The 25,714-nt window shown below is 44.1% G+C and overlaps 1 protein-coding gene across 15 annotated transcripts in view; it reads left to right on the top strand.

The window, feature by feature from the left end:
• LOC121594546 (kazrin) overlaps positions 1–25,714 on the top strand; it is a 69,462-nt gene that overhangs the window by 39,947 nt on the left and 3,801 nt on the right. For 11 of the 15 annotated variants that reach the window (XM_041917923.1, XM_041917922.1, XM_041917929.1 and 8 more), the window contains 2 exons: positions 57–201; positions 13,919–14,036. In XM_041917923.1, the coding sequence (XP_041773857.1) occupies positions 57–201; positions 13,919–14,036 (263 nt within the window). Of the gene's footprint in view, positions 1–56; positions 202–995; positions 2,786–13,918; positions 14,037–16,427; positions 25,712–25,714 lie in introns of those variants that run through there. The other 4 variants (XM_041917933.1, XM_041917937.1, XM_041917932.1 and 1 more) reach the window with 3 other exon arrangements.

The raw sequence follows: 25,714 nt of genomic DNA on the forward strand, positions 1-25,714 counted from the left end.
CCGTAATCTCTTGCGTTGCGTTTCGCTTCAATCTCTCGCTCTTAAACTAAACACAGACAGCGGCGTTCACGGTGGGCTGGTCGTGCTGGAACCATCCTTCTCCGGGGACACGATGGCGACGGCGCTTGGCATTCCACCCTCGAAGAACATCATCCGGCGCCATCTGGCAACCGAATTCGAGGCACTCATCCTACCGGCAAGGTAAGCGCTCACACACACACACGCGCGCGATCAAAAACCTGTCCATCATTTTGGGTTTTGTTTCGTTCTCTCTCTCTCGCTCGTTGTTTTGTTGTTTCGTGCGGAGACTGGAGAGCATTCCGGCTCTGCAGCCCGTCAAGCCCCGTTTTTGGTGTTACGTTTCCTAGCCTTTCCCACTCCCACTCCACCCCTTGTCATCATGTTCATGCGCCCCATTTACTCGTTCATTTTCGCTCATCCCGTTTTTCGCCTCATCGCCAGTGTCATTTTCAACCAGAATCGCTCGCCTATCGTCCATTTCGTCCATTTCTACTCCGATCGATATAATCCAGCCATTTGTGTTGATAAGCTTGTGATGTAATATCGTGCCAGCGTTTTGCTGGACACGCTCGAAAGTTTCGCCTTAAATCTCAAATGTTTCTCTCTCTCTCTCTCTCTTCTTCTTCTCTTTCCCATTTTCTTCCCAAACGCCTTATTTTTTCTTTTAATTCGTGTCAATGAAAACAAAACACCCCAACAAATGGTTACCACGGTACCATCGAATACCGCCACGTACACTTTTGCTTACATACATACCCAACACACCCGCGTGCATACACAAACCCACTCACACGTGTATCGTTTATTGATGGAACTCTTTCAAACTCTTTTCTCCGGGAATGGGGTACGTTTTGCAAAAATGAATAAAACAACCACAACATTTTTGCCCACTTTTTGGGGACACAAACCCTGTGGTTGGGCCGGGTGTTGGAATTTTGGGGGACCGCACCGTACCGAACTTTCGCTTTCGCCAGGTACGTGATCTTCTGCCAAATGGAGGAATACCCGATGGACAGCTCGCGAGCAACTTCCACCCTGCACAAAGGCTCGATTAGATAAATTACCACACGCACACTGGCGAGCGTTTCGGCCGCGCGTTAGGAGAGCGGAGTTAGTAGCAAAAGCGGCAACGCCAACGCAACACACACGCGCGCGCACCCCACATCCTGTTGCGCGCTGTGTTGACGCACAGCACTATATAGGGAACGAATCGATTACCCATGTTTATTTTTGTTTCGGGGTATAATCAACCCTTAATCAACGCTTTGCAGATGCAAAACCCCGCGCAGGCAAAACTTAGAAAAAGGAACCCGCTAGAACAATAATAATCGTTAGTGTCACCGAGCAGTTTGCTTCCCGTGTGCTGCTCTGGAGTTGCGCGGGCTAAGCGGAAAAAGGGGCGAGCGAACTTGCACGCTCACCCCGTGTGTCTATATCTGTCCTTTGTGTGCGTTTATCGGCAGCTAGTGCTGGAAAAAGGGCTTTAATGTGCTGCCAATAGCTGTCTCCTCTCGTTGGTTGATTTTTTTTAGCAAACCCTCCTCCCCCCAAATATTCCCCTTCGTGCTTCTCCAATGGTAGCCGAGATCTCCAATGTGTTTAATGTGCCGCCACAATCGGGTGGCATTCCCTCTTGTTGTGTTTTGTTAGCTAAACGCGAATGGAAAAGCGAATTTTTTTAACGACATCCAAAAAAACGAACAAAAAAACACTCGACAAGCTTTTAAAACCCCCAAATTAGGCTAGTGAATGTGCAGCGAAGAGACAAGGTTAAAAGAGAGAGAGAGAGATAGACAGGAGCGAAAGAGAAAAATGAAGTTACAGAACGAAATAATAGTCAAAAAGAAACAAACGCGATACGCGATATACAAAATATAACTAAAGAAACGCCAAACTATTCAAACGAATTATAGAAAACGATATACAAACACACACATACACTAACAGACCCACACAAACACAAACAATCTTATGCCATTGTACGGAATTTTCTACCTAAGAAGATTAAAACGAAGAAGAAGAAGATGAAGAAAAAACAAACACATAATCAGATACACATATAACACACAACCGAAAACTCTAATAAAAGCTTACTTCGTGGAATAAGTCGATTAAGACAAAACAATAATACAACGTCAATGTTGAAGAGGGATAAAGGAAACTTAACAAACTCTTGCCGATTTAAGAAGCATGAAACGGGATTTAAAAAATAAAAAGCACAACTAAAGTCTAAGTCGCTCAGTTTTTTTGAAAACTCAGTAATAGTCACTAAAAGAGAAGATAAGTAAATTAATCTCGACAAAATTACACAATCTAACAAGCACACACACACACACACAGACCCACCAAAGACACATACAAACAACGAGAAAATCAAAAAAACCCAGCCCCAACCCTTACCCCAAGTAAGAAAGACGTTTTTGTAAAACAACAAATATCATGTGCACTTCTTCCCCTATTTTTGTTTTGTTTTGGTTTTTGCTCTTTCCGTTTTCTCTCCAAATCGAGCAGATAGCAACTAAACAACACAAATCAAACCAAGCAAAGGGCTAACTTGTTAGAAGAAATGGAACTATTTATGCGGCAAACAAACAAAAATCGACAAAACAAAAAAAAAAGCAAACGAATAGAAAATGCGCGCGTACACAGACACAGACAGACAGACACACGAACAACCACACACACACAAAGTGCAAGCACAGATGTCACAGATGAATAATAAAGTATTAGTTTCTGTACGGTGCGATAAGCTCGTCGTTCGACAGTTTATTTTCGTTCGACTGTTCGGTGTTTCTCGATGAGTTTCTGTTCTGTCTTGTTCTGTTTTGTGTTTCGGTTCTGAAGCAACTTTTATAGCTTTTCGTTAGGCGAAGACGACGACGCTCCGGCAATGTGTCCTTGCAGGCGGCAGGTTCGTTCGATTGGTTTATCCCACTTTTTTACCCTCATTTCGGTGTCTCTTGATGTCGTTCGTTTCGGTGTTTGTTTAGCTGCATACATTCCTTCCTTCATTCTATATTCACGTGCGTGTGTCTGTATATGTGTTTGTGTACCTTATGGTTATGTGCTTTGTTATTGAAAGCTTTCAGTGGGTTCTTGTATTGCTTCATTCGGTCGCGCTGCTCGACCTGGCTGGCTTTGGTTTTGTTTTTCATGAATTGATGTTAATTGTTTTCGTTATTCAAAATTCATTATCCCTAAAACTTCGTTACTGTGATTAAGGGTCTCTTATTAATCCTAAATTGATTACCGTGATTGCATAACTTTAGGGGTTTCATTGCTCACACAGCTCACACATGAGAGCTTTTCGTTTTAAAGCGAACTATTTACTTACTTAGGTGTCGAACGACTTAAAAAGCAAAGAGTTATTTCAATGTAGAAGGCGAACTTTTATGGTAAAACGCTCAGGGAAACGTGTGCACGCAAAAACATACTAACATTTTACATGCCAAATGGGTTACTTCGTTTGTGTTCATCAGCTCTCGATGGTTTTCCTATCCCTATCAGCCCACCTTTAAACGTCACACTGGGAAATGGGATACCAGTAGTAACATTAAATTGAGCAGTGAACTATAACCGGTACGGTACCAGGCGCACTGTCAGGTAAGGGTGGAACAGTGAGAATCGTAACATCTGCGGCCGGTATGCTTACCGAACCTGGCAGGCTTTTAGTTTTGGGTCCTGCCTCGGATGAATTGCTCACCCCGTAAAAGCCGGATAGCGAAGGATGCTGTGAGCACACACCCAACTCGTCGGGATGAGCACGTTTTGTGAAGCGTAAATGACAACAGACGACGGCCGGATGACGACGATGGCGCACTGTCACAGCTAACCATCATCGTCGTCTGTCAACCGGTAATTGCTTTAGCAGCACCGGCCCGGCACAGCACCGAACCAGTTGGCGTTGGCGCAGGTGTTGATGGACCGTTTGCACATTCGGGCAACAAGAACCAAGCACCGTCCCGTTTCTCGGCCGCTCTTTAGCAGCCACCACCGTAGAGCGCTCTACAGCCAGTCGGGCATGGCCAGAGTGGCCGGTGAGCTGTTAAGCCGCCGCTCCCGAAGGACCATTGTCACGTGAATGTTTGTAATGGCATGCTTGTTATAATTTTTACTACCGCAGCCCGTTCCCATGCCGTTAATGAGCAACATTCAGCGGTGCAAAGTAACAGGAACGCGTCCTTTTACGTACTGCTCTTGTTCGCCCGACAAGGCAAGCAGCAAAATGGCTGTCGCGAAATAAGCAAAATGGGTAGGAAGCAGGGAATTGTTGAACATAGTTTGCAGGTTTAAGTCATTTCGAGAATGATAATGAGAGGTGAAACGGGCGAAAAAAAAAACGAAATGCCTGAATGTACACTCACCTGTAACCGTGCTCCCGGAAAGCACCAAAGCACCGACTGTTGACGATTTCTGTAGCTTATGTTTTTCGAGTGAGTTAACTCCGGATCCCTTTTAGCCAAGGCTCGCAGTAGGAAAGGCTGTTCTGCACAACTTCAAATAAGAAAAAAAACCACCAGACGTCCATGTTGTACATAAAAATGTGTCCTTTTTTTCATCCGCTTCATTCTCATACCGCACCAGCAACATTGTTCAGCCATCGTTTATGCTGCCACTATACCTCAGTACATATTATAACAGTGAAGGGACAAAACAGTGCAGCAGCACACACCACGCACACGCACAAAAATTATGTTTATCGCTGGCCATGATAATTAATCGGCTTTGCTGCACTGTCGAAATTCAATAATGTTCTGTGGCCCACGATCTCTTGTGGCCCCTCGGTGGTGAAGCACGTGATGCATTTTTGATGCATGATTGACACTTTGCCACCAATTGCGATCGATTGCTTGCTGTGTGTCTGTGTAGGTGTTTGTGTGAGTGTGTGTGTGTGTGTGTGTGTGTGGAGAGAAAATTAATATCTCCACCTTCTGGCCGGTGTGAATGTGTGGTGCATTTTTCATTAATCTCGGCGTTTAACGTAATTTAACGATTGTCGGCTTGCGGGCGTGCCGCGTGTTTTTTTTTTTTGTTGTGGTTTATTATGTTTCGTTTTGCAGCAGCCGTATGGTTTGTGTGGTAGTGTCGATAACAAAGGGTAGTTTATTTTGCCTTTTGGGTCAAATCAAACTCTTGCTTTTATCGACATTTTATATAACTATTGAGATTCTACTGGAGCCCAGTGAGCGCCTAGAGGTATGCAAAGTAATGTTGAAATATTTAAATTGTACATACATTTAGGCGCTCTCACATCTTAGGTACAATCGGCCTAGAGCCAACAGTTAATGGTCTTTACTTTAACAATTGATCATAAACTACTGTTTAAGTTTGCACCATTAAAACAAAAATTAATGATTTAAAGCACTTTTCATTGAACACATACTTTATGACAAACAGCAAACAAAAAAGAAAGACATCACTTGGGCATGAATTCTGAAAGCCTGCTCCCAACAGCGAAAGCTCGTTCAAAAACGTGTCAGACGTAAAACAAACACCAAGGCGCCTTGTCAGCTGCACACATTCCACACACTGAAATATGCAACCACCAATGGCGGCTCCCGTCGATGTAATAAAAGCCGACAGCCAAATCAACGAACGACCCACGATGCCCTGACGGACGTCCAGAGTCAGCGGGCTTGACGTCGGGCATCTCCATTATTCAGCCCGGTCTAGCCCGGGTGTGCTATGGAGTGAGTGCATCCTTTGCATTTGAAAAGCGAGTTTTCACATTCCACTCATCGATAGCGCCTAACCAACCCGACTTCAATTCGTTCGCTTCGAGATGCATAACCAAACGCTGGTGTACCGTTGCAGTATGGAGGGATTGCAAAAGTCGCCTTCAATAGTAATGCACATTACGTCTACCTAAATGCTACTTCCTGGCTAGTGGCCTCGATGGTATGTGATTATTCATTTGCAAAAGCGATGCTTTTGAGAATATGGTCCTGAATTATAAATTCCAAAAAACCGCTACCGTCTCTCCTTCGGTTACTTTTCGATCCCTCCCTTGCACCTCCAACAGTGGGTAAGGAATTTTTCCTTTTCCTCCACCTAAACGGAAAGCGTACAATAACTGCCATCGCACACCTGGGCAGGCATCCGTTCGTACGGGGTACACACTCAGCTGCCACTGTGAGATGCATATTTTACATATTTCAACTATTGACTGATGTCTGAACACTGTGACGGTGATGGTCAGACCTTCCTTGGGGCCGGCACACATACGCCAAGCCGGATATGGTTCGTCGAACTTGATTAGTTCGTATATTAGCTCATTAAATTCGTTCACTGCACATGAAAATTGCCATTTTCGATTGCTATTTCCGTCCATTCGCCGTTTGCCATTCCGTGATCGATCGGTCGGACACTACTGCTGGAAACCAGCCGGTCCAGCGAGCAGCTAATGAAATTGTGCACACCGATGCCCCGAGCATCGAGATATGGTCCCCGTCGCTTCTCCGGACCGACATCCGGGTGAATGGACACGAATTACATTAATTTGCTTCCTCTCCCCGGTGGCTCATGGCACTGTGTTTCGCTGTCCCGTGTGTTCCACCCTTTGCAATCGAGTTAAATAATCATTTTAACATAGCTTGTGATAAATTGAGTTTGCTTTGCTTTACAACAGAGCACACAGCTTGGCTGGTAAACATTGGTCGGGTTCGAAGTGAGTTCAAATTTTAACTAAAATTGATCCGCAATGTTTATGTTGTCGATTGAGTTGTTGTGTTGTTGGTCACAGTGTTGCATTGAACGTTATAAAAACACAATCAACCGAGCTCATTCCGTCCATTATCTTGAGGCTCTATAAACTTTAATTCCTTTTCCATTCCATTATCGTCCTGAAGGCCTATACGCTGCCTCCACTTTATAATGTTTTAATGTTTTAAGAGCCATCTCGCCCGCAATTTCTCCCTAAAACGGGACCTTCTTATGCTCGTTCTCCACAGAAATCTGTTCTCGACGCCGAAAATGTTCACAAACAAATTTAATAATAACCTCAGCCCCACTGTCACGTTCCCGTTGCACGACAGGATGTTGCTGGCCGGCACAGCTTCACCGATCGTTTTCGTGCGAAGCGCCAAAAGAACAAACATGACCTGCCCCGTGCACTACCTTCCTGTCAGGCAGAAGGAAAGAGAAGAAAAAAAGCTCAACAAAAATGCTTCCCAGGAGAACGATCTCCCCGCGCACCGACCCATCGAAAACAAAACAAAAAACCACTCAAGTTCGCTCTCCCGAAGCGTGCTAATGACGTACGCAAAGGGCAATCAAAAGCGATGGCCGCGTGTGCCAAAAATAGAACGCAAAAACGGTACACGGAAACCCGAAACCCCGTGTGCTTCGACTGGGGACCAGGGAGGCGTAAACTGGAAGCCGGTGTGGTGTGTGAAGGCTTGCGGTTCCCCTTTTTCCAAGAACATTCCAAAAGGGAGCAAACATTGTGTCGGGGGAGAATGCCAAAGCGATGGCTGTGATTTTAGTCACATTTCCGCGCAAGATGAGCGTTGGTAATCTTTGATAAAACAACAATACGGGGTAAGAGCTTTTTTGAGGAGTTTGCTGCTGAAAAGGGGTTGTTGGGAGATCGGTGTCTGAGTGTACGTGCTGGGGTTGGGTAAGAGTGGCAACAGAATTTTATAGTTACGCGTTTAGGTACATGTTGCTCTCAGATCTTATAGCTTATTGATGAAACAGGTGTTCGGGGCTCCATCTGACAGTAATCTATTACAGGTTGGAGAGCTTTGTGAGTGGTTTGGGTAACTCACTATGCAATAAACACTCAGCGCAATAGCCGAGAGCTCACTATAAACTAAGAGCTCAGTTATGCGTTTCTTGAGGACTTGAGGACCTCAGAGAACGTACAAATGCAAACGATGACAGGAACTAGACAAAAGATTCACCATCAAGTCTGTCCTTCAATATGTCATATAACCCTTATTAGGAAGATCACATTTCACTATCACTCTAAATCCGATTCGATGCGTCACATTATCACTGTTAGATCAACTAATAAAGCTTTGAAAATTGCTGCCCCCCAAATGCTCCATTCCCTCCCTCGAAACCACAGCCCCATCTGCAGCTGCCTTCATTTTTGGGATGATTTAAGCGTTTTAGCAAACTTTTGATTGGATAAATTAATGGCATTTACCCATAGCCCCACTCACGAGTGTCCGGGGACAGAAGGCGACAACCGGTCCGTCTGCAAGAGCCCTGCTGATATCGCACTGCCTCATCAGCCCAGTAGTTTCGGGTCAAAGTTCAGACAACATGTTCCAACTATCACCACAAGTCATCCACAACAGCGCACACACACCACGTCTCGTGGGTAGCGAAAAGCTGTTTTGCTAAATGTTTAATGCTAAGTATGGCCACGGGCGTGATGTTTCTCGCACAACTTGACGGCAAAGACTTGTCCTCCTCCTTACCTGAGGCCGGTGCGGCCGTTGTTGTCGAAATTGAGTTAAAGTTAGCATGTCTTGTGGCATCGCAGTGAAGGGTACTGGAGCGATGGAATGCAAAAGCGAGCGGGACCCCAATTTACTATTTGAATCATTCCGAGAGTTGTGTTGAATTTATGGCTCCGTAGCCACCATCAAGCTTACCAGGAAAGGAATGTTTTGTAATGTACTTTTGGGAGGCACAGTACAAAAAAGTGTGTTGATGTCTTCCGTTGAGTGAGAAAACTCGTCCCAAAGTTTGTCGTGTTCCAGTGCTTTCCTTAATCCAGTGACCCCTTGGATGAATTCAACTACCTTTGATTGTTGTTTTCCTTCCGCTTAGCATGAGATAACTCGACTCGAGCATCTGAAAAGGAACATGAACAGAACAGAAAATAAAAGGAACTAGCACATAAATTCTTTCGAGTTCCTTCTTATCTTTCTACAGCCGGGTAAGATGTGCCCCCCCGAAGAGTTATGGACAGTTACCTTCACCGCGCGGGAGTGAACAAAAAAAAGAACGAAAAGCTCACCAGGCAAATTGGATAAAGTTTTATTTTCCATTCCTTTGCGCTGTTGCGCGCACTTTCTTTGCTGTCTCTTTTTCCTTCAACAAATTACCACGGCTTGGGCTTGGATCGTTTTCTTGGACATTCTCGGCGCCTGCTCTCGTTAGTTCGCGAGTAAGTCCGTAAACTGTCCATTTGACGAAAGTGCTGCGAGCGGTGCAAAACTTGTGCAGCAAATGCAGCTCATCGTTTGCCTTAATTCTGGACCATCCATTTTCACCGGTCTGCCAACGTTTCGGTGACGCTTTTGCAATTTAAATACTTCTTTGCGAGCGCACGCGGAACCTTGGGTACTTTGGTATTTGGCAGAGTTAAATTTCATCACCACCCAAACCTATTCAGCCGCTGTACGGGAATGGTTCCCACGAGAATGATGGCGAGGCGAAATGGAATGTCGAAACATTTTTGCTGTAACATTCCAACCAACTCCAAGTCTGCGCAAGCATCCCAGACTGACGAATGGTGACTGACTGGCCCTGGTTGAGTTATGAGCGCTCTGGCGGCATTGCGCTTTTCCAGAACGCGTTCGCAACGACCCATAAATCGGTCAAACTGTTACACACCCGGGCGAGGGAGCCGTACTTTCTTTCTCGTAAACTTTCTTCGTCGCTTAAAAACACAGCACTAAGACTGGCACGACGACAGTGTCCGGAGGGCATCGTAGAAGGTCATAAATCGCGGAGCGGGTCGTGCTTCGTTTTTTTTTTTTTCATTCGGTCCTATCTCCGCTCAGTGATGCAGAAATTGCGCGAACTCGCGTCCATTTCCCGGTTGCATAAGTTACCGTATCTTGTTACGTACCGATACTACCCAGAAGGATCCCGAAAGGGTAAGAATTCTTCGTCCTTTCAGCCTTCATCCTTCACCGATCGGTCGCTGGGCCACCGGTGACCTAGCCTTGCTCGAGCCTGACGATTTCGGGGCGTTCAGTCTCGAAGCGTCGAAGAATATCGCCCGTAAATCATAATCCTAAAACGCTAACCTACGCTAACATTGAACTCGGGTGTGGCAGTGGAAAGTTTTATTCCACCGCGAAAAGTTAACTTTTCTTCTCTTATAGCGCGTGAAGTGTGAAGCAAAGGTACAGCTACAGCGAACGAAAAGTTTTCTTCCCCCAGTACAAAGGGAACTCGCGAAGCAAAGCGGTGAAGGAGAAGCGAAGCAAAATATTCGCGCACATGTGTTCAACTTCCCAGCTGGTGCGTGCTTCTTCGGAAGCAATAAAACTAAGGGAAGGTGGGGGATGAATTTTCCGACCCACACAGCCGATCGAAGCCGCCGGCGAGTGTCACCTGTTTCGTGAGGCACCGAAATACTGGCCTGACCTTTCGCCTGGCGCACAGACAGTGTGGTCTGAGAGGTGTCTGGTTTGGTCGTTTTTTGTTTTTTTGTGCTCTGGGACATGCCTATGCCGTTCGTGCATAATTTATAGTGACAGATAATAAACGAGAGCGTGTGTATGTGTGCTTCTGTTGCGTTATCGCATAAAGTCTAGCCCACCGTTAGGCTAAACCCCTTCAGCGGAAGCGTTCGTGTGTGGTGCAAAACAAAAACGGAAACGCAATTTGAAAATAAAAGTTATATGACATAACACAGTGTTTAACGAATTGTTTTGTGAATATCCTTGCTTGTGTCACGAAACATCATCAAACTGTTGAATTAATTGTTCGTTCAAGCTGATGTTTGTTGTGTTAAGTTCAATTGAATGTTATTTTTTACTAACCTTCATCGAATTTGCGTAAAAAAACAATACACTGCCTTGGAAAAATACAGATGCTCAACGAACTGTATTAAAAATACATTCAATTCATTTTCAAATACAAAAATGGACACCGAAAAAACATACATTTTCCTCATATCAAACAACAGCACAAGCTGTCACATGTGCAACTTTTGTTTGTGCGTTTTTATTTTCAAACTAGATGCACTTTCGACCACTTCATACTGGATCCACTAACAGCACTAACGGACCGGAAAGAGCACACACAAAAAAAAACAATATTGAGTTCACTCTAATCTAATAATGGACCGCACCGGCGATGATGGACGCGGGCGAATGTGCATGTGCAAGATAAAGAACAAAATACGATGTGGGTGTGTTGTTTGATCCTTGAAATATATTACCCGACAACACGCAAATGGTTGTTGTCGCCTTTTTTTCAAAGGGAGACGAACCAACCAACAAGCAAGTGCACGAGTGGAAACCGTTTTAAGTGCACTTGAACCATTTCAATAAGCCTTATTGCTTGCCAAGCGTTTGGGCCGGGGTTTTCTACTAACTGTCGCCCAAAACGCTAGCAAATGAGCAGCGCCCGCGTCTGTGATATACAAGAATCGTACTCGCAATTATTGCAATCGGTTTTGTGCTGCAGTTTTGTGGCCGGAATGCTTTTCATTTCATCCGAAAGGGGTGCGCGCATATGCACGTGACCGAGCATGAGGACGACGATTGGCTGCATCCAGGTGGACACGGTTGCTGTACCAAAATGCAAATCGTTTACCGTCTCTGTGTGTGTACATGTTTACAGTTGAGCCTTCAATAAGGATACCGCATCGATGTGCGTTTGCGAGTGGATCAAAGGAAAGTGCAGGTGCTCATGATGTGCTCCAGGTGTATGAGAGCTTGTACAGCAAATATAATAACGTGCGCGGATCATTTTGCAAACGAAGCTGCTCGATTTTGCCTCCCAAAGGGACAAACGGCAGCCGCAGCAGCAGCAGCAGCAGCACCACAACGTACCTCTCTAGCAGCCTCGGTACTACAAGGGCACATGTTTAAGGAGCATAACGAAGCATGTTTTTGAGCTCCTTCCGTTCGGTCGGTTTGTGAGCTGAGCATTGCGATTTGTTAATCGAGTTTATGAAAGCAAACTAACTATCCTTTATAAATATCATTCGAAAGTCGTGTGCGATATTTTTGCAATTTATTATTTATGATGTATAAAGAGATGGTTTGGAGCCTGTTTGGAGGAATGTTTATTGGCATAAGGTGGAAAAGATGCTTTTGAATACTATCCAGCTCCAGTGGGAATGGTGAAGGATGTTATAAAGAGCTTTTGAGCTTCTTCAACGATTCATTGCGTATGGCATTATCCTTGGCGTTTGGAGTGCTCTCGACTTCTATACTTTCGAGCCACATCGTATACGCAATTTTCCAAGAACTGTTTTTACTTATTCACTCACCTAACGCTAACTGCAATACGGGGAAGTCTACCTTTCTCCACCATACAACATCGCAATGGTACAAAACACACATTCAATAGTAAAATTGCATCCACGAAAGCATACACAAAAACAAACTCTTCCTGCTCTGCTCATCCTCCTTGAGCGCATCATTCCATCTTTAGCGTGTGCTAGCAGCAAAATGAAATCAAATCAAAATCTACCTCCACAACCAAACATCCGCCAGCAATTGCGTGGTAAAAGTGCCTCCGCAAATCAAAAGCTAAGGCGCTTTTTTTCCTTCTGCATTAATCCATCCAGGGGATTAAACAGGGCCACCGAGCGACAGCAGCTTCTTTAGGATATTTGAAATTTTGCCTTCTTTTCCCATACTCGTGCGTCGTTGAGATATCATGCATGGCGCATGCTAGCGAGGCAAAGTCTGGTCGTCGTATATTGCCCCCGTTGCATTCCGTGCCTCGCACAATGTCCGCTGCCTTCACCACCTTTGCTTGCTTCAGTGTATGAATTTCCATTCAAATTTGCTGCCAGCAGGGAATGTGATATACACATTCCTATCCTCCGATGCACTTGCGTCGTGTGCTTCTTTGTGTAGTTTCTTACAGTCTCTAGGTGTTTTTACTTTGCTTTTTGCTTTTTAAAATATGTGAGTTTGCTATCGCTCCATCGCACATAAATTGATGCAAGTACGATGTTGTTGTTGTACCACTAAAGGTGCATGTTTGTGCATATTAGTTTCATAAAGTTCGTTCATACAGCACAATCTTTTTCGCACATGCTGTTAGTTCGCTTTCTTTCGACAAAAGCTTTCAGCAAAAACTATTTGCTTTAATCATTCAATTCTTCTCCTGAGCTCGCTTCTCCTCACAACTTTTCTTTCGAGCTATTGCTTGTAATCTAATTTTCTGTTTTCAATTCCAACTTTATCAACTTCCACGGAAATGGGTGAAAATGGCGAGACTTCCTCACGATTTGTTTGCCACGTTCTTCAATTGCCAACACTGTGTCGTTTCCACATGTTTTCCACCCATTGTTGAACCTGTTTTGTTAAACCAATTTTCTGCACCCTGTTTTCAATTCGATGTTTTACATGCGTGTATGTTTGTAATATTGTATGTTCGATTGTCTGCTTTTTCTTTTCTTTTTTCACTTTCTCTTTTTTCTTCTTTCTCTCTTTTTCTCTTTTTCTCTTTTCTCTCTTTCTCTCTCTCTCTCTCTCTCTTTCTCTCTCTCTTTCTCTTACTCTCTGTTCCTCTCTGTTCGTGCTTGCGTGATGCTTTCACGCGCATTCCGCATTCTACCCTCCTTCCCATTTGTGTGGTTCGCCATTTTGTTGTGGTTTTGTTCCGTGTTGATATTTCGACAATGCAAATCGGGTCGATTGTACGAAACTGTGCAAAAATGTGTTACAAATTTCGCAAACAAAACCGACTACACCACTCGCAAAACCTGTAATTCTAACAACAACGAAACTCGTTTCACTTACATTTGAACACATACGATTGCAACAACAACAACGCACACCCACACACGCAAATGTACAACACAACGCGGAAACACAACACAATGGGCGGGCGCAACTGATCAACGAAACCAACCACATACACACAACTCGTACACTAACGCACACCCGGACCGTTAACGTCATGATGGTGCACGGACACTGGTGGACGAATGGTTGAAAACTTCCCGCCACCGAACCAGAACGACCATGGGACAAGGGATACGAACGGGCGGCGGTGCGGTCATTCCGATCGCGAGCGGAATTGGCATGATGGCGGGAGCAGCGGCTAGCGATCGTCGGAATACTGGCAGCTTGCGCGTAAGTACACCCCGTGCTTTGATATGAAGGCTTTTTCCCGTTTAACCTTGTTTCATCAACCGCTTATCGTCCTGTTTGTTTATATGATTTTGTCATTGATTTAGTGCATGTTTTTATGTTTAGTTTTGTATGAATTCAAGAGAACATGATTAATATCACTGATTGTTTATATCACTTCTGTACCATGAAGTTTATAATTTTCCATAATTTTAAGCAAATTTTGTAAAATATTAAATTCTAATTTGTACAGCAATCCCCATTTAACCACCAAATTATATGGAAACAAACAGAACACAATCATACATGACATGTAAGCTCCCAACGAAGCTCTTTCACCACGCACCATGGTATGAACCAAATGCAAATTGCAAATAGCGTTACGCTGCATTGCAATTCGGTTTTGCCTTTGCCCCATTTAACCATTTCGATTCAACATTGCGTGTTTAATTGAGCGAACGCACACACAACAACTCCGTTTGTACTAAACGACGACAATATGGAGGGGGGGGGGGGTGGACTTTCTCCCTCCCTGTTGCGTTGTTTAATGAAGTAGACGAGCGTTTCCAATTGCGGTGCACAAAATGTATCATTTGTTACACATTCAATGCCACTTTCGTACCACAATGGAATGCATTTTGTACATAGAATCATAGAGCGGACTGTTCATACTTGAATTTGATTCATTGCATTTTAGCTGAATGGCAATTTAGTGAACACTGACTACTCCCAAAAAATTGGAAATGTTGTGCATTTCACAACATCCTATTAGAGTTAATGAAATGAATAGTTTGCTTACAATAAGCTAAAATTATGCTTTTCAATTCTTCACTAATTGAATTGCTGCTTAAAAGTCAGTTCACGGATAATTCTAATCCACCGTTGTGTGCCACGTATAGAAAGCGGAAGCTTATACATTTTAAATTTCCATTCTAAATATTATTTTTCATCATCCTTCCCAGCAAGCCCGTTCCCTATAATAAAGCTGAATCATATAGGAAGATGCGGCTTCAAAGCTGCTTAAAAGCTGCTTAAAAGATCCCAAACCTTCATCGCTTATTAGCTGACATCTCGCACATCAGACAAATTATTGCGAATTATAACTTTTTTCGTGACAAAAGTGTATTACAAACTATGCACATCTTTCAAAGCTGCTCTAAAGTGGTCCAAATTGTAAACATTGTCTCATCAGAAAACATAAAGGAGGTACATGATCAAGGCGATCAAAGCAAACGTAGTTCCGTGTTAAATTTATTGCACAAAAAAAATGTGTCAAATAATCTCATTGCATGGATTATCAAATACCCTTAACACCATCCACCAACCACCGGTGTTCGATAATCGTTTCTCGTCGACTCCGTCGGAGCGTTTGCCACGCGCAAAAGAGGCGCACCAGGCGCTACGTAGCGTAGCAGGGCTGGAAAGCAGCTTAACTTTGCACCATAAATCGGTATTCATGAAAGCGGCCCGCCCAGCTACGTACATACCCCTCTCGTGTCCCGTTTCCGTTCCAGAGGAAAAAGGATTACTGCTGAAGCCCGGGAAATGACGACGACGACGACGACCTGCTTTTTTTTCCTGCGCATTTTCTCCTACCCCTTTTCTGCTTTCCGAAGTGGAAGGAGTGTCGGAATGGAACGGAAGGAAAAACAACGCCGTACGTTCTTCATGCACGCTCAAGCATAACGTTGCAGCCGTGCGGGGAATCTCAGCTTTCGCAGCGAACAAGACGTCCTCTCGACAAAGGTACTGAGGACTTTCCAGCAAGGGCCGGCGTGGTACGATTTATGCGAGAAAAATTGAATTCCACCACACAGCGGCACAAACCTGCACACCCAGGACGCAGTGTGTCAAACCATGTGTCAGCCAATTTTATTACAGGCAACACCCCGTTGGCAAGACAAATCAATGTCACGTGTTACACTAAAGTTTGGCCCTCCATAGGTGTGTACAAAACTTTGTTGTACATAAAAAAGCTCATCTTACAGCTGTCAAACTTAACCTCGTCGGAAGACGTTTCAAACGTTCAAAGTAACGCTTATTTTACGCCCTACAAAACGTCAACACTCATCAACCCTTTAACAATCCAGCCGCTGGCACTGTGCACTTCCCAAAGACCTTGGATGGCGAGATACATTTGGCCGGGCTGGGCTAACATTTCCCTCCCAACTGCACAGCGGTCCAATCCATCAAGCTAATCCATCCCAAAAAACGAGCAAATTACGCCCTGCCCTCACCTCACTCATCATCCCCGCAAAGCTGCAAAATAATTCCACTAAAATGAAAGGACCACCGCTCCCGCAAAAACCTTCTTGACACACGATAATGTGCGGCATTGCTGCTGCTGCTACTTGTGCTGCTTTTTACCTTATTTGCTGATGACTACGTTTTCAGAGATACTACGAGCGGATGAACCTAAACCACGGGTACGCTCGGCTGGCAGGACCGGACGAGGAGCCTACCGACGTGATTCCGGGGGAGTCAAATTCGGAGTAAGGATTGTGCAATTGCGCCATCCCAAGGCAGTGGTGCTATGGAAAGGATCTGCTGCTCCTCCTGCTACTACGGTTCGCGGAATGTGGATCAATCGCATAACTGGAGGAGAGAGATAGAAGGCAAAAAAATCGTACCACCGTGCATGTGCAACAGTTGAAAGCTTCCAGCACTCTTGTCGGTGGCTTCCTTACTGGTGTCTGGAACCGTTTGCCAAGTTGAGTGATAGCAAACGTTACAAAGTATTTCGTCAAGTGTTTACCATTTCCTTCTAGGGGCTTTATGTATTTTATTACTCAGCAGGAGACATGGCTATGGAAGTTCCTGCTTGTTTGTTTTGTGCTAGGTGATGGTGTGTGTGTGTGCAAAAATGATGACTTGTTGAATTGAGCTCCACTTGTGAGGCAAAAGTTGGTAGGAATCGAACCGGCTGGCACTCTGTAGTTGAATGCTGAGAAAACTTTTGGAAGCTTTTGAGTGCATCGATTGCAAGATGATAGCGTTTTTAATGATCACCTTCATTTAATGGAGGAAGTTATTTGTAGCCATACAATGTGGAAAACGGTTTCCCTTGAACGAAAGCTTACCTTGAATGAACTTTGCAAGTAACGAGAAACAAGAGATTTCAGGTAGGTTGCTCCGGGAACTTAAAAAAAAACGGTGTATATACATCTAAAAGAAGATAAATATCGATTGACTTTGAATTCTAAAGTCTAGTGCACATGAATAGTATCAATTGACATACTTGGGGAACAAAAATCGTTGCTTGTGCGTAGGGAAAAGGGACATGTAGCCCTAAGTTCATCAGTTTACAACTTATCCGAAAGGCTACGAAAAGCCTGGATATAAGCATCTTAATGAACGACGTCAAGAACAAACTAACACTACTGATTACCATATCTCCATCACAAAAATAATGTATCGACTTCCTTGAGACTGAACTAGTATGAACGAGAAAGATCTTCACATTCTTCATACGGTTCCTAAAATGTGTTGGTGACAGTACAGTCCGGTCCGCAGTAACGCGGATTTAGATTTGGAACATGTTTGGACCTCATTAATTCGACACTTTAATCGTCAAATTTATAACAAATCACCCTTTTCCCCAAAGTTATAACATAATTGAAAACTGATAAAATGGCTAAATTTCTATATAAATCCTACACCGGATATGAGCTGCGCTGATATCTTCTGAATCCATCAACTGCGTATATCGAGAACGGACCGTAGTTTAAGTCTATAAAGTTGAAATTAAAACACCGAACAACGTTTCCATTCCATTTGTACATGAAGGTTGCCTTCGTTAGACATACCATGTTACCTTCTTCCCAAAGCAGCAAGCTTGACGTTACGGCTCAAACTGATTCTGAATATGTCGTAACCCAAAGCGGGCGTTGATACGCGTGCATGAGATATGCAAATAGCAGCTCATACAATCCTGTAAAAGATCTCCCCGTGTCCCGTGAAACTCGTGCTTTTTTTTGTTGTTGTAAAATTCATAATTCCCTTTCAAGATGATGCTTGGGCAAAATAAAACATGCGAAAAAAAAAATTATCGAAAATTCCTTTTCCATTCACGACAAACGAGGGTCGATGTGTTTTTTTGTGCTTACGTTTTTTTTGCCCCTGCAAAGCGAACCTCGTGCTTGTTTCCTTTTGCGCTGCTCCGTAGGGCAACGATTCCAACTACGTACAACTACTTCGCCAACCGTGCCGCCCACGAGCACAAGCACGAGCACTCCACTATTACTTAGTGTCTTTAAATGGCGCCACGGGACGCTTTCCGGGACGCTTTCCGACCCTACGTGGGCTTGCCTCCTCAAGTGTGCTGCACACATACACACATGTCACTCTAGCTGGGGTGCGGCATTCGAACGTTGATCTACCGTCACAGGCACACGGGTCGTCCTGTGCCATATCCCTTGCAGTGTATGGGCACCCCAACGTGCCATCACAAAAACGTATGTTTGCCCTTTTTCTCGCTTTTTTCCTCCCCCCTAACAGCCAACACAACATCCTCGCTAAGAGACGGATGGCGAGAAAGCCATCCATCCAACTCACATTCACCGGTTCTCGTGTGCGCGAACCGGATCAACAACTACACCTTCCCTGGCTAAAACCTCTCAGTTGCCCCATTCGCTGACTTTGGACCCTGCTAGCATCCCCATACATCCCCGGGAACACCACGAGCACTTCCGGTAGACGTGTTTACCGACGGGTACGCGCCGGGGTACCGCCGGGGAGAGAGATAACATTTCTGCAGCATTTGTATTTATGTGACTTGCTGTTTGTTTTGACATGGCTATGTAAATTTTAGATGAGCTACACCTTTTTCTTAAAATATTCACCACAGCAATGGGAAAGGTGGAATTCGCTCCATCCAGTGGGGTTGGTTCGAGAGGCCTGAATGCCTCTTCGCACCTGCTCGAGTCGAAGCCAAACCCATCCAGCTGTACGTAATTTTTCCCGGTGCACAAACCCCCCTCCCCAAACACACACACACACACAGCTTGGCATCTCTCGATTGGTAGGCTTTAGACGTGAACGCCATGAGCATTGCCGCTTCCACGAGCATGGCATGTAAATTCATATCAAAACGTGCATTTTAAAGCCCGTCCCCATCTCCGGGAACAAACAACAGAAACAAAATAATAAGCAAAGCTCCTAAAATGCACGAGTTTCTCGCGGCACAATGCTGTGGTTTGGTTAGGCGCGGTGGTTTTGGATTTTGTGCCTGAAAATGGGACACAGCAAACAGGGCAATACAAAAGTGCAATGCACTGCAGTAGGATGCAGTGGAAAAGGAGAGCTTGTTTACTATTTTTAGTTGTTATTTTAGATGAGTTTTATACACTCGAAACTGCTGGCTTGTCAATGTAACATCAATTGAAAAGCCTTCCTTTCGAACAGATTTGCCATTCCCTGTTGCCATTTGTTTGTTTTTTTTTATAATCCTTTTTATGTTAGACGAAAACAAGAGTAGAAAACTAAATTGATTTTTCCCCTACTAAAAGTTTAAAAATTAATTAGAAGCCTTCTTTTTCCTCTCGTAACGTTACACACGACAAAAACTGCTACCGAGGCCCACACATATGCTCCATCAGCACCATTCAAAACCATACCAAAGCGCAGGTGAAAAATCTGGTACAATCGTTGCGATGTGTTGATGATGAGCTTTTTTCCCACTCTACTGTCACAGTTTTCCATTTACTTTACCGACCGTGATTGTGTACTGTATCGTACAGGTGCGAATGGGGTTTGGCCGAACGAAACATATGGCCGTGATGTAGCTTTTCCCATTCGAATAAAAGCGTTCTCTGCAGCAGCTACGGGACAGAAGCCAGGGTCTGACACCGTATCGAAGGAAAACCCCCACCTTCAGTGATCATCGATTGCACCATCGGTGTGGGGTTTGCCAATGCAATGGAACACACACAATGGGTGTTCATGTTCAACTGTACTCTACACTACCGTTTGCGTATGCATTCGGTGTCAAATGCAGGCGTACCCGGTACGATAAGGATGCAGGAAATAAATGCTACACAATGGAAGGAAGGAAGATGCCTTCAGCGCTGTTGTCATTCGGTAGCTGAATTGCTTGAAAAGGAGTGGGGGTTTTAATGCGAGCTGGATGGGCGTCACAGAGCTTCATGATAGGAGTGAAAGGCAACAGTCGTTGAAATTTATTTGCTTGACGTCATAAAGATATTGGAAAATGTATAAAACATTCGCCCCCTAAAAAAAGGCTTAATAACAAGCATTAAATAAATAAGAGAAAACAAACACACACACAAAGCACACACTCCCTGCCCTACATCGATTGATTTGTAGCAGATGAAACGAAGCACAGACATCAAAAGATCTTTTCGGCGCACTCTCCTCAAACAGAGCGCCTGTGAAAGTGGGGAAACTGAAATCGGAACATGATGATACAAAATGCACGGGACACAGAGCAAAGAGCTAGCGTTCCGGGGATGCTGCAGGGACGCGTGAGTTGATAAAGTAAAGCTTTCAATGAACTCAAACAGAAGCTGTGTGAGTGATCTAGCGAAAAAGAAAAACACTGGAGGCCGAAAAACTCACGTTTTCCGGAGCAACCGGAGTGGCACGTGCTGAGCCGAGCCGTGAGCATTGCTGTCGAAAGTTGTTGTAAATCTTGGCCTGCTTTGTTCCCGGTGCTACTGTAAAATGTAGAGGCGAAAAAGCTTCCAAACTGCCTCCCCTGTCTCGACAGGAGCAGCAGCAGCAGCACACGGAGAGCGTCAAGCGAAGGAGGTGTAAACCCATTTGCTCGATTACAACAACCCGACAACCCGATGAGCGGCGGCTGGCGGTTCTGGCGATGAAAAGGGAAGCAATTTTCAGTAAAAGCAACCACCATTTTCAACACAATTCAAACGATCGATCGTATCGAACGGGAAGATAATACACCGCCAGCAAACGGATGCCATCTTGGCGGTTGAGCGATGGGCGGCTTTACATGGTGACACACACACACGCAAAAACAGCACAGAAAGCTTTTCTTCAACAAAAAACAATTGGGATGAGCACTCTTCCTCTACTTGCCCTTTTTAGGTTGGATTGTGTCAAATCAAAAGTCCCGAAGTGTTGGTGGGCGTGAGAATGGTCTCGTCTGTCACACAATTCCCCCGATGGAGTGACAGCAGTGAAATGATGTTTAGTAACAAGTCCCACTGGTTTCGCTGATCTGTGAAATGTATTGTCATCGTGCTGCTGGAAAAATCGTGGCAGTTTGACATTGATGATTAGACTTTGCGAGTCGAAAAATATACAATTCTTGTTGGAATTTGGTGTTTTTAGGAATTCTCGTAGCATCATCGATAAGGCTCTATTTTGGAAGAGGAAAAAAAGCTCATATTCCCAGAAAAGGGTCCACTCGATGGCAATAACTTCCGTTACTCTCTCTATCTCTCTCTCTCTCTCTCTCTCTCTCTCTCTCTCTCTCTGTCTCTTTTATGCACACGGAAAAAAACTTTTCCAATCAAACCCTCATCATGCTCATCCACTGCTCATACATACTATCCGGTGGCCATCGTGGACGGTGATGCATTTTCCAGCATCGTACATGAGCCGGCACCAAAACTCCAAACCCTCCAACACATATCGATCGACCTTTGGTGCTTCGCATGAAACATCATAATCTACGACTCGACAGTGAAACCCCCTTCAAACATGGCTCAAACATGGCAAGCGTAATAAAATTATCCTACACACATGTGCCATCCTTGAATTCTGGATGACGGTAGGTCAGACGGCACACTTCACAACGCGCTGCAAGGATGCGTGCAGCTATGGTCGAGTGATTTATGTATTTAATCCCGTCGTGCGACTAGGCCGTCTAAAACCCGGACCTATGGTTGCAGTCATTTAATTGGCCTGCAGCGAGGTTTAGTGTTGATGTTGTACACACGTACCCACACAAAGTTCGATGGATGTCCTTTTTGTGTATTCATTTATTAAAGTGCATTCCGGGAATGATACATTTGTTGAGCACAACATAGTAATAATAGTAGTCTCTAGCTCTTCTGCTCCAGATGTTCGTTGAGATGTTCCATTTTTCCGTGTATATGTTTTGAATGTTTTATGCATTTCTGTTGAATAATGCTGTTCAAATGACAATTGTTTACAAGCAATTTACATTGCAATTCGGCTACTCTTGTGATTGTTTTACATAAACTCTTTTCAAAATTTCCAGTTTTCCCTAAACCATCATATCTACCTTTACATTTTATGACCACAATTGCCATACTGTAAGCGTAACAGCGTGCCAACGCATTATATTCCCGGTCACCCCAGGCAATCATTATAATTGGGTGCAATAAAAAGGAATAACGGAGTGTTACTTTTTACTATTCCGCTTAACGTTCCAATCTTTTGCATACCAAAAAATAAAAGCACAACCTCATACCTCATAGCCAGTTACAATGTAGCTGATTGCCCCGAACTCTCCCCTTTCTGCAAACTGGTTGCTAGAACGGGCATAAAAATAGGTGCTAACTCATACGATCGGAAGAAAAACGCTTTAGATGAACTTTTTTTTTTTATTCTCTTTCGATTTGCCGTTTTTCATATTCATAAAACGCTGCACAAAATCATTGTTGCTGGCTAATAAAACGGCTTTATTGCTCGTTTTTGCATTACGAGGTCGCGTGGTAAGGCTCGCGGTTGCAGGTGAGCTGTGCATGTTAAAATGTCATTTGCAGTTTGGTTCTAGAAGATGGCAAGCATGCAAAGTAATGTTAGAAATTTTATTCCTTTTTAAATAGGCTATAAATTGCAAATGATTAAGTGATCGGCATGAAACACACTTATTTCTACATTGTAACATAAGAAATGCTATTTCACTTTAAAGAGTTTTCAAAACGAGTATACCACACGATCCAACACATGATGCTTATTGATAAGTTTCGAATAAAACTAGCAATTAGTGATGAAAATACTGAGGCGACCGCATGGTCCCGTGGTAAAGTCTTAATGCTTTCAACACAACAAACCCGTGTTCGAATCTACTCTAATCTAATCCCTTATATCCTTGAAACTTTTGAACAACTGTTGCGAAATAAAACGAAAGAAGACGAAAAGAACAATAAAAGTGCTTTGTTTGTCCGATGTTTGACGATAAAGACAAAGTTGTTTTAATTGGTTTTTGGTTCAAATGTTGATATTAACTGTTGATATTATGTAAAAATCAGTTGTACCTTCAAATTCCTTCATACCAATGCAATGGAACTCCTTTTCCTATTTATATACTATTCAAAACTACTAACATCTTTTGAAAGGAAGCTCCAAGAGTACTCTCCTCTACTGTGCAAGCTATAGCCTTTAAATACTAACCACTAGTCACATAATCTTAAACCCCAACCCAACCGGTGCGTCCGTGTGTCATTAAAGATAACTGCCCGAGCCTATCGTTCAGATGTCCGGAATGCATTGAATACGACCACCACAATCCGCAGAGCCTGGTTGGTGGTGCTTAGCCCATCCGTCGACCCCTTTTGCCACTGCCGGAACTCACTAGCCAAGCACGTTGGTTGTGCACCTGCATGCATATGCAATTGGTTGCTATGGTTTTGGTACCGTGGAAGGGGCAAGTAAAGAGACCAACGGTTCCACAGTTCAAACGACTCTGGATCTGGGTCTGGCAGGTCGATTATGGTGAATGTGTAGGTGGCACTGCATCCTGGCCACGATGGAATGGGTCGGACACCATGAATTGTCTGTCCCAATTGGCTTCTACTAACCTATACACGTGTCGGTTTCTGTCTGTTTCTATCTGTGGTTACGTGCAAGACGGGCGGGCCATGCACGTTGGTTTGTGCGGGATTGTGAGCGGGGATCAGATTAGCCAGGACATTCACATCAACATCAAACAGTTAATCACTTCACCTGTTATCGTGATGCAAGTTCATTATTACCCTTTAGAGCAGCTCAGAAGTGGATGTCTTAAATAACCTTCAGTATCGTTCACGTTCAATACTCCGTTTAAGACAACCACTTTGGAAAAGATCTCTGCTAAAGTCAAGCACAACACTTATAAAACAACCATCTATACCTCTCATTGGCTTTCTTCCCGTTGCTGGAACACCATTTTTCACGTCTGATTCTTATTCGCCTCGTGTGCAACGTGATGTTACGCCATGAAATGAAGCTTCATTAGATCAAAAGCGGAACCAATCAATCAGCTAGAATCGAATCCATTTTGCACAATAAGTCGGCAGTTCGGTGTCGATGTCCTTTTGACGTTTTGTTCTCCGTGCTCCGTGCTTGTCGCTTCTTCCGCGATGGGTATGTTTCTTTCCACCGGGGCCCGACCGAGGGGAGATAATTTGCATCCCATTACGGTGGAGTTGAGTTTGTTTCCATACCATAAAACCACCTTGTCCACTCTATATCAGTCGTGTTGTGGTTGCGATTGGTCGTAAGAGTGGCGGGGTTTGTGGATGATACAACTAGAACGCTGAGACCATAGTGAACCATGCAAGCACAAGAGCATATTATGTGCCGTGTTCATCGTATGCGCATTACCGGTCGAGGACACAGTTGCGGTTAAGTTTAATACAAACGATGTATCCAGTATCTTGATCCGGCTCGTTGCTTCTCCTTCCAGCCAACTCCCAAGCCTCTCGGACGCAAACGAAGCGTGAACATTATTAAATTAAATTTAATGCATCCAGCGCATCGAGCCACACGGGCTAGTTGCGTGCTTTATGATCGCACACCCTCTTATCTCTGCCCAGCTTCCGGTCGCACCTTCTGCGCTCCAAACTCCCCCCTATTTGGGTGCATATGATTATGGGAAGGAAAACCCTATCCAGAGTTTCGTGCAACTGTCTCGTTAAAAAGCAAGACACAAACACATAACACTGTGTATTTCACCCCTCTCGGTACGAGTGCTGCAAGCCACGTGGCATTAAAATGTCCTTTTTTGTTGTTTTGCCAGTAGAAGTCTGGTGCTTTATCGGCACTGTACACGATACGGCAAGGCCATTGTGTTATAGTGAGGTGCACAGCGCAGGGGCAGCACTTCGGAAATGTTGTAAATGCCGACGGTAAACACTTCGGATCGGTAGGAACGTGATTTTACTCTCGTGCCGTGCCTTAGCGGTGAAAAGTGGCAACGACAGTTCCAAGGTTTAATTGATAAGCGGAGCGACGAGGTGACGCATCGGGACGATGACAACAAACGGGGTAGGGTGGTGGCATGGTCGATGGTGTGAAATGTTTTATTTGTTTTGATGTAAGGCTTGTACAGGACTGCTTGAAGCAATGTTGCAGCAACTTTGTTGTGGAATTGAAGCACAAATTCAGGACTCTCGACAGCGACTAATAGAAAAATTCAAAAGAGGGTATTTTTTGTCCAAACAGAGGGACATTGTGGAGGTATTACGATAGAATGTAATATCAAACAAGCACTTCAGACTCTTCCAACAGTAATATCTAAAACTTATCTGAGAAAGAAAACAAGATACTTTATGGCCTTCCATAAACAAACGTTTGAATTACTCATCGTGTTACGCAGTGTTTCCCCTTCAAGGACATGAACATTACATCGATAATGACTTTGAATGAGTTGAAATGATTAAAATGCCAGTAAAAGCTACTCTTATCTACATTTTAGATATAAATTTAGATTGATTTATGTTATTTTTTCCGTTCTGTTTCTGTCT

Source organism: Anopheles merus, chromosome 2L, assembly GCF_017562075.2.
Source record: "Anopheles merus strain MAF chromosome 2L, AmerM5.1, whole genome shotgun sequence".
Lineage (NCBI taxonomy): Eukaryota > Metazoa > Arthropoda > Insecta > Diptera > Culicidae > Anopheles > Anopheles merus.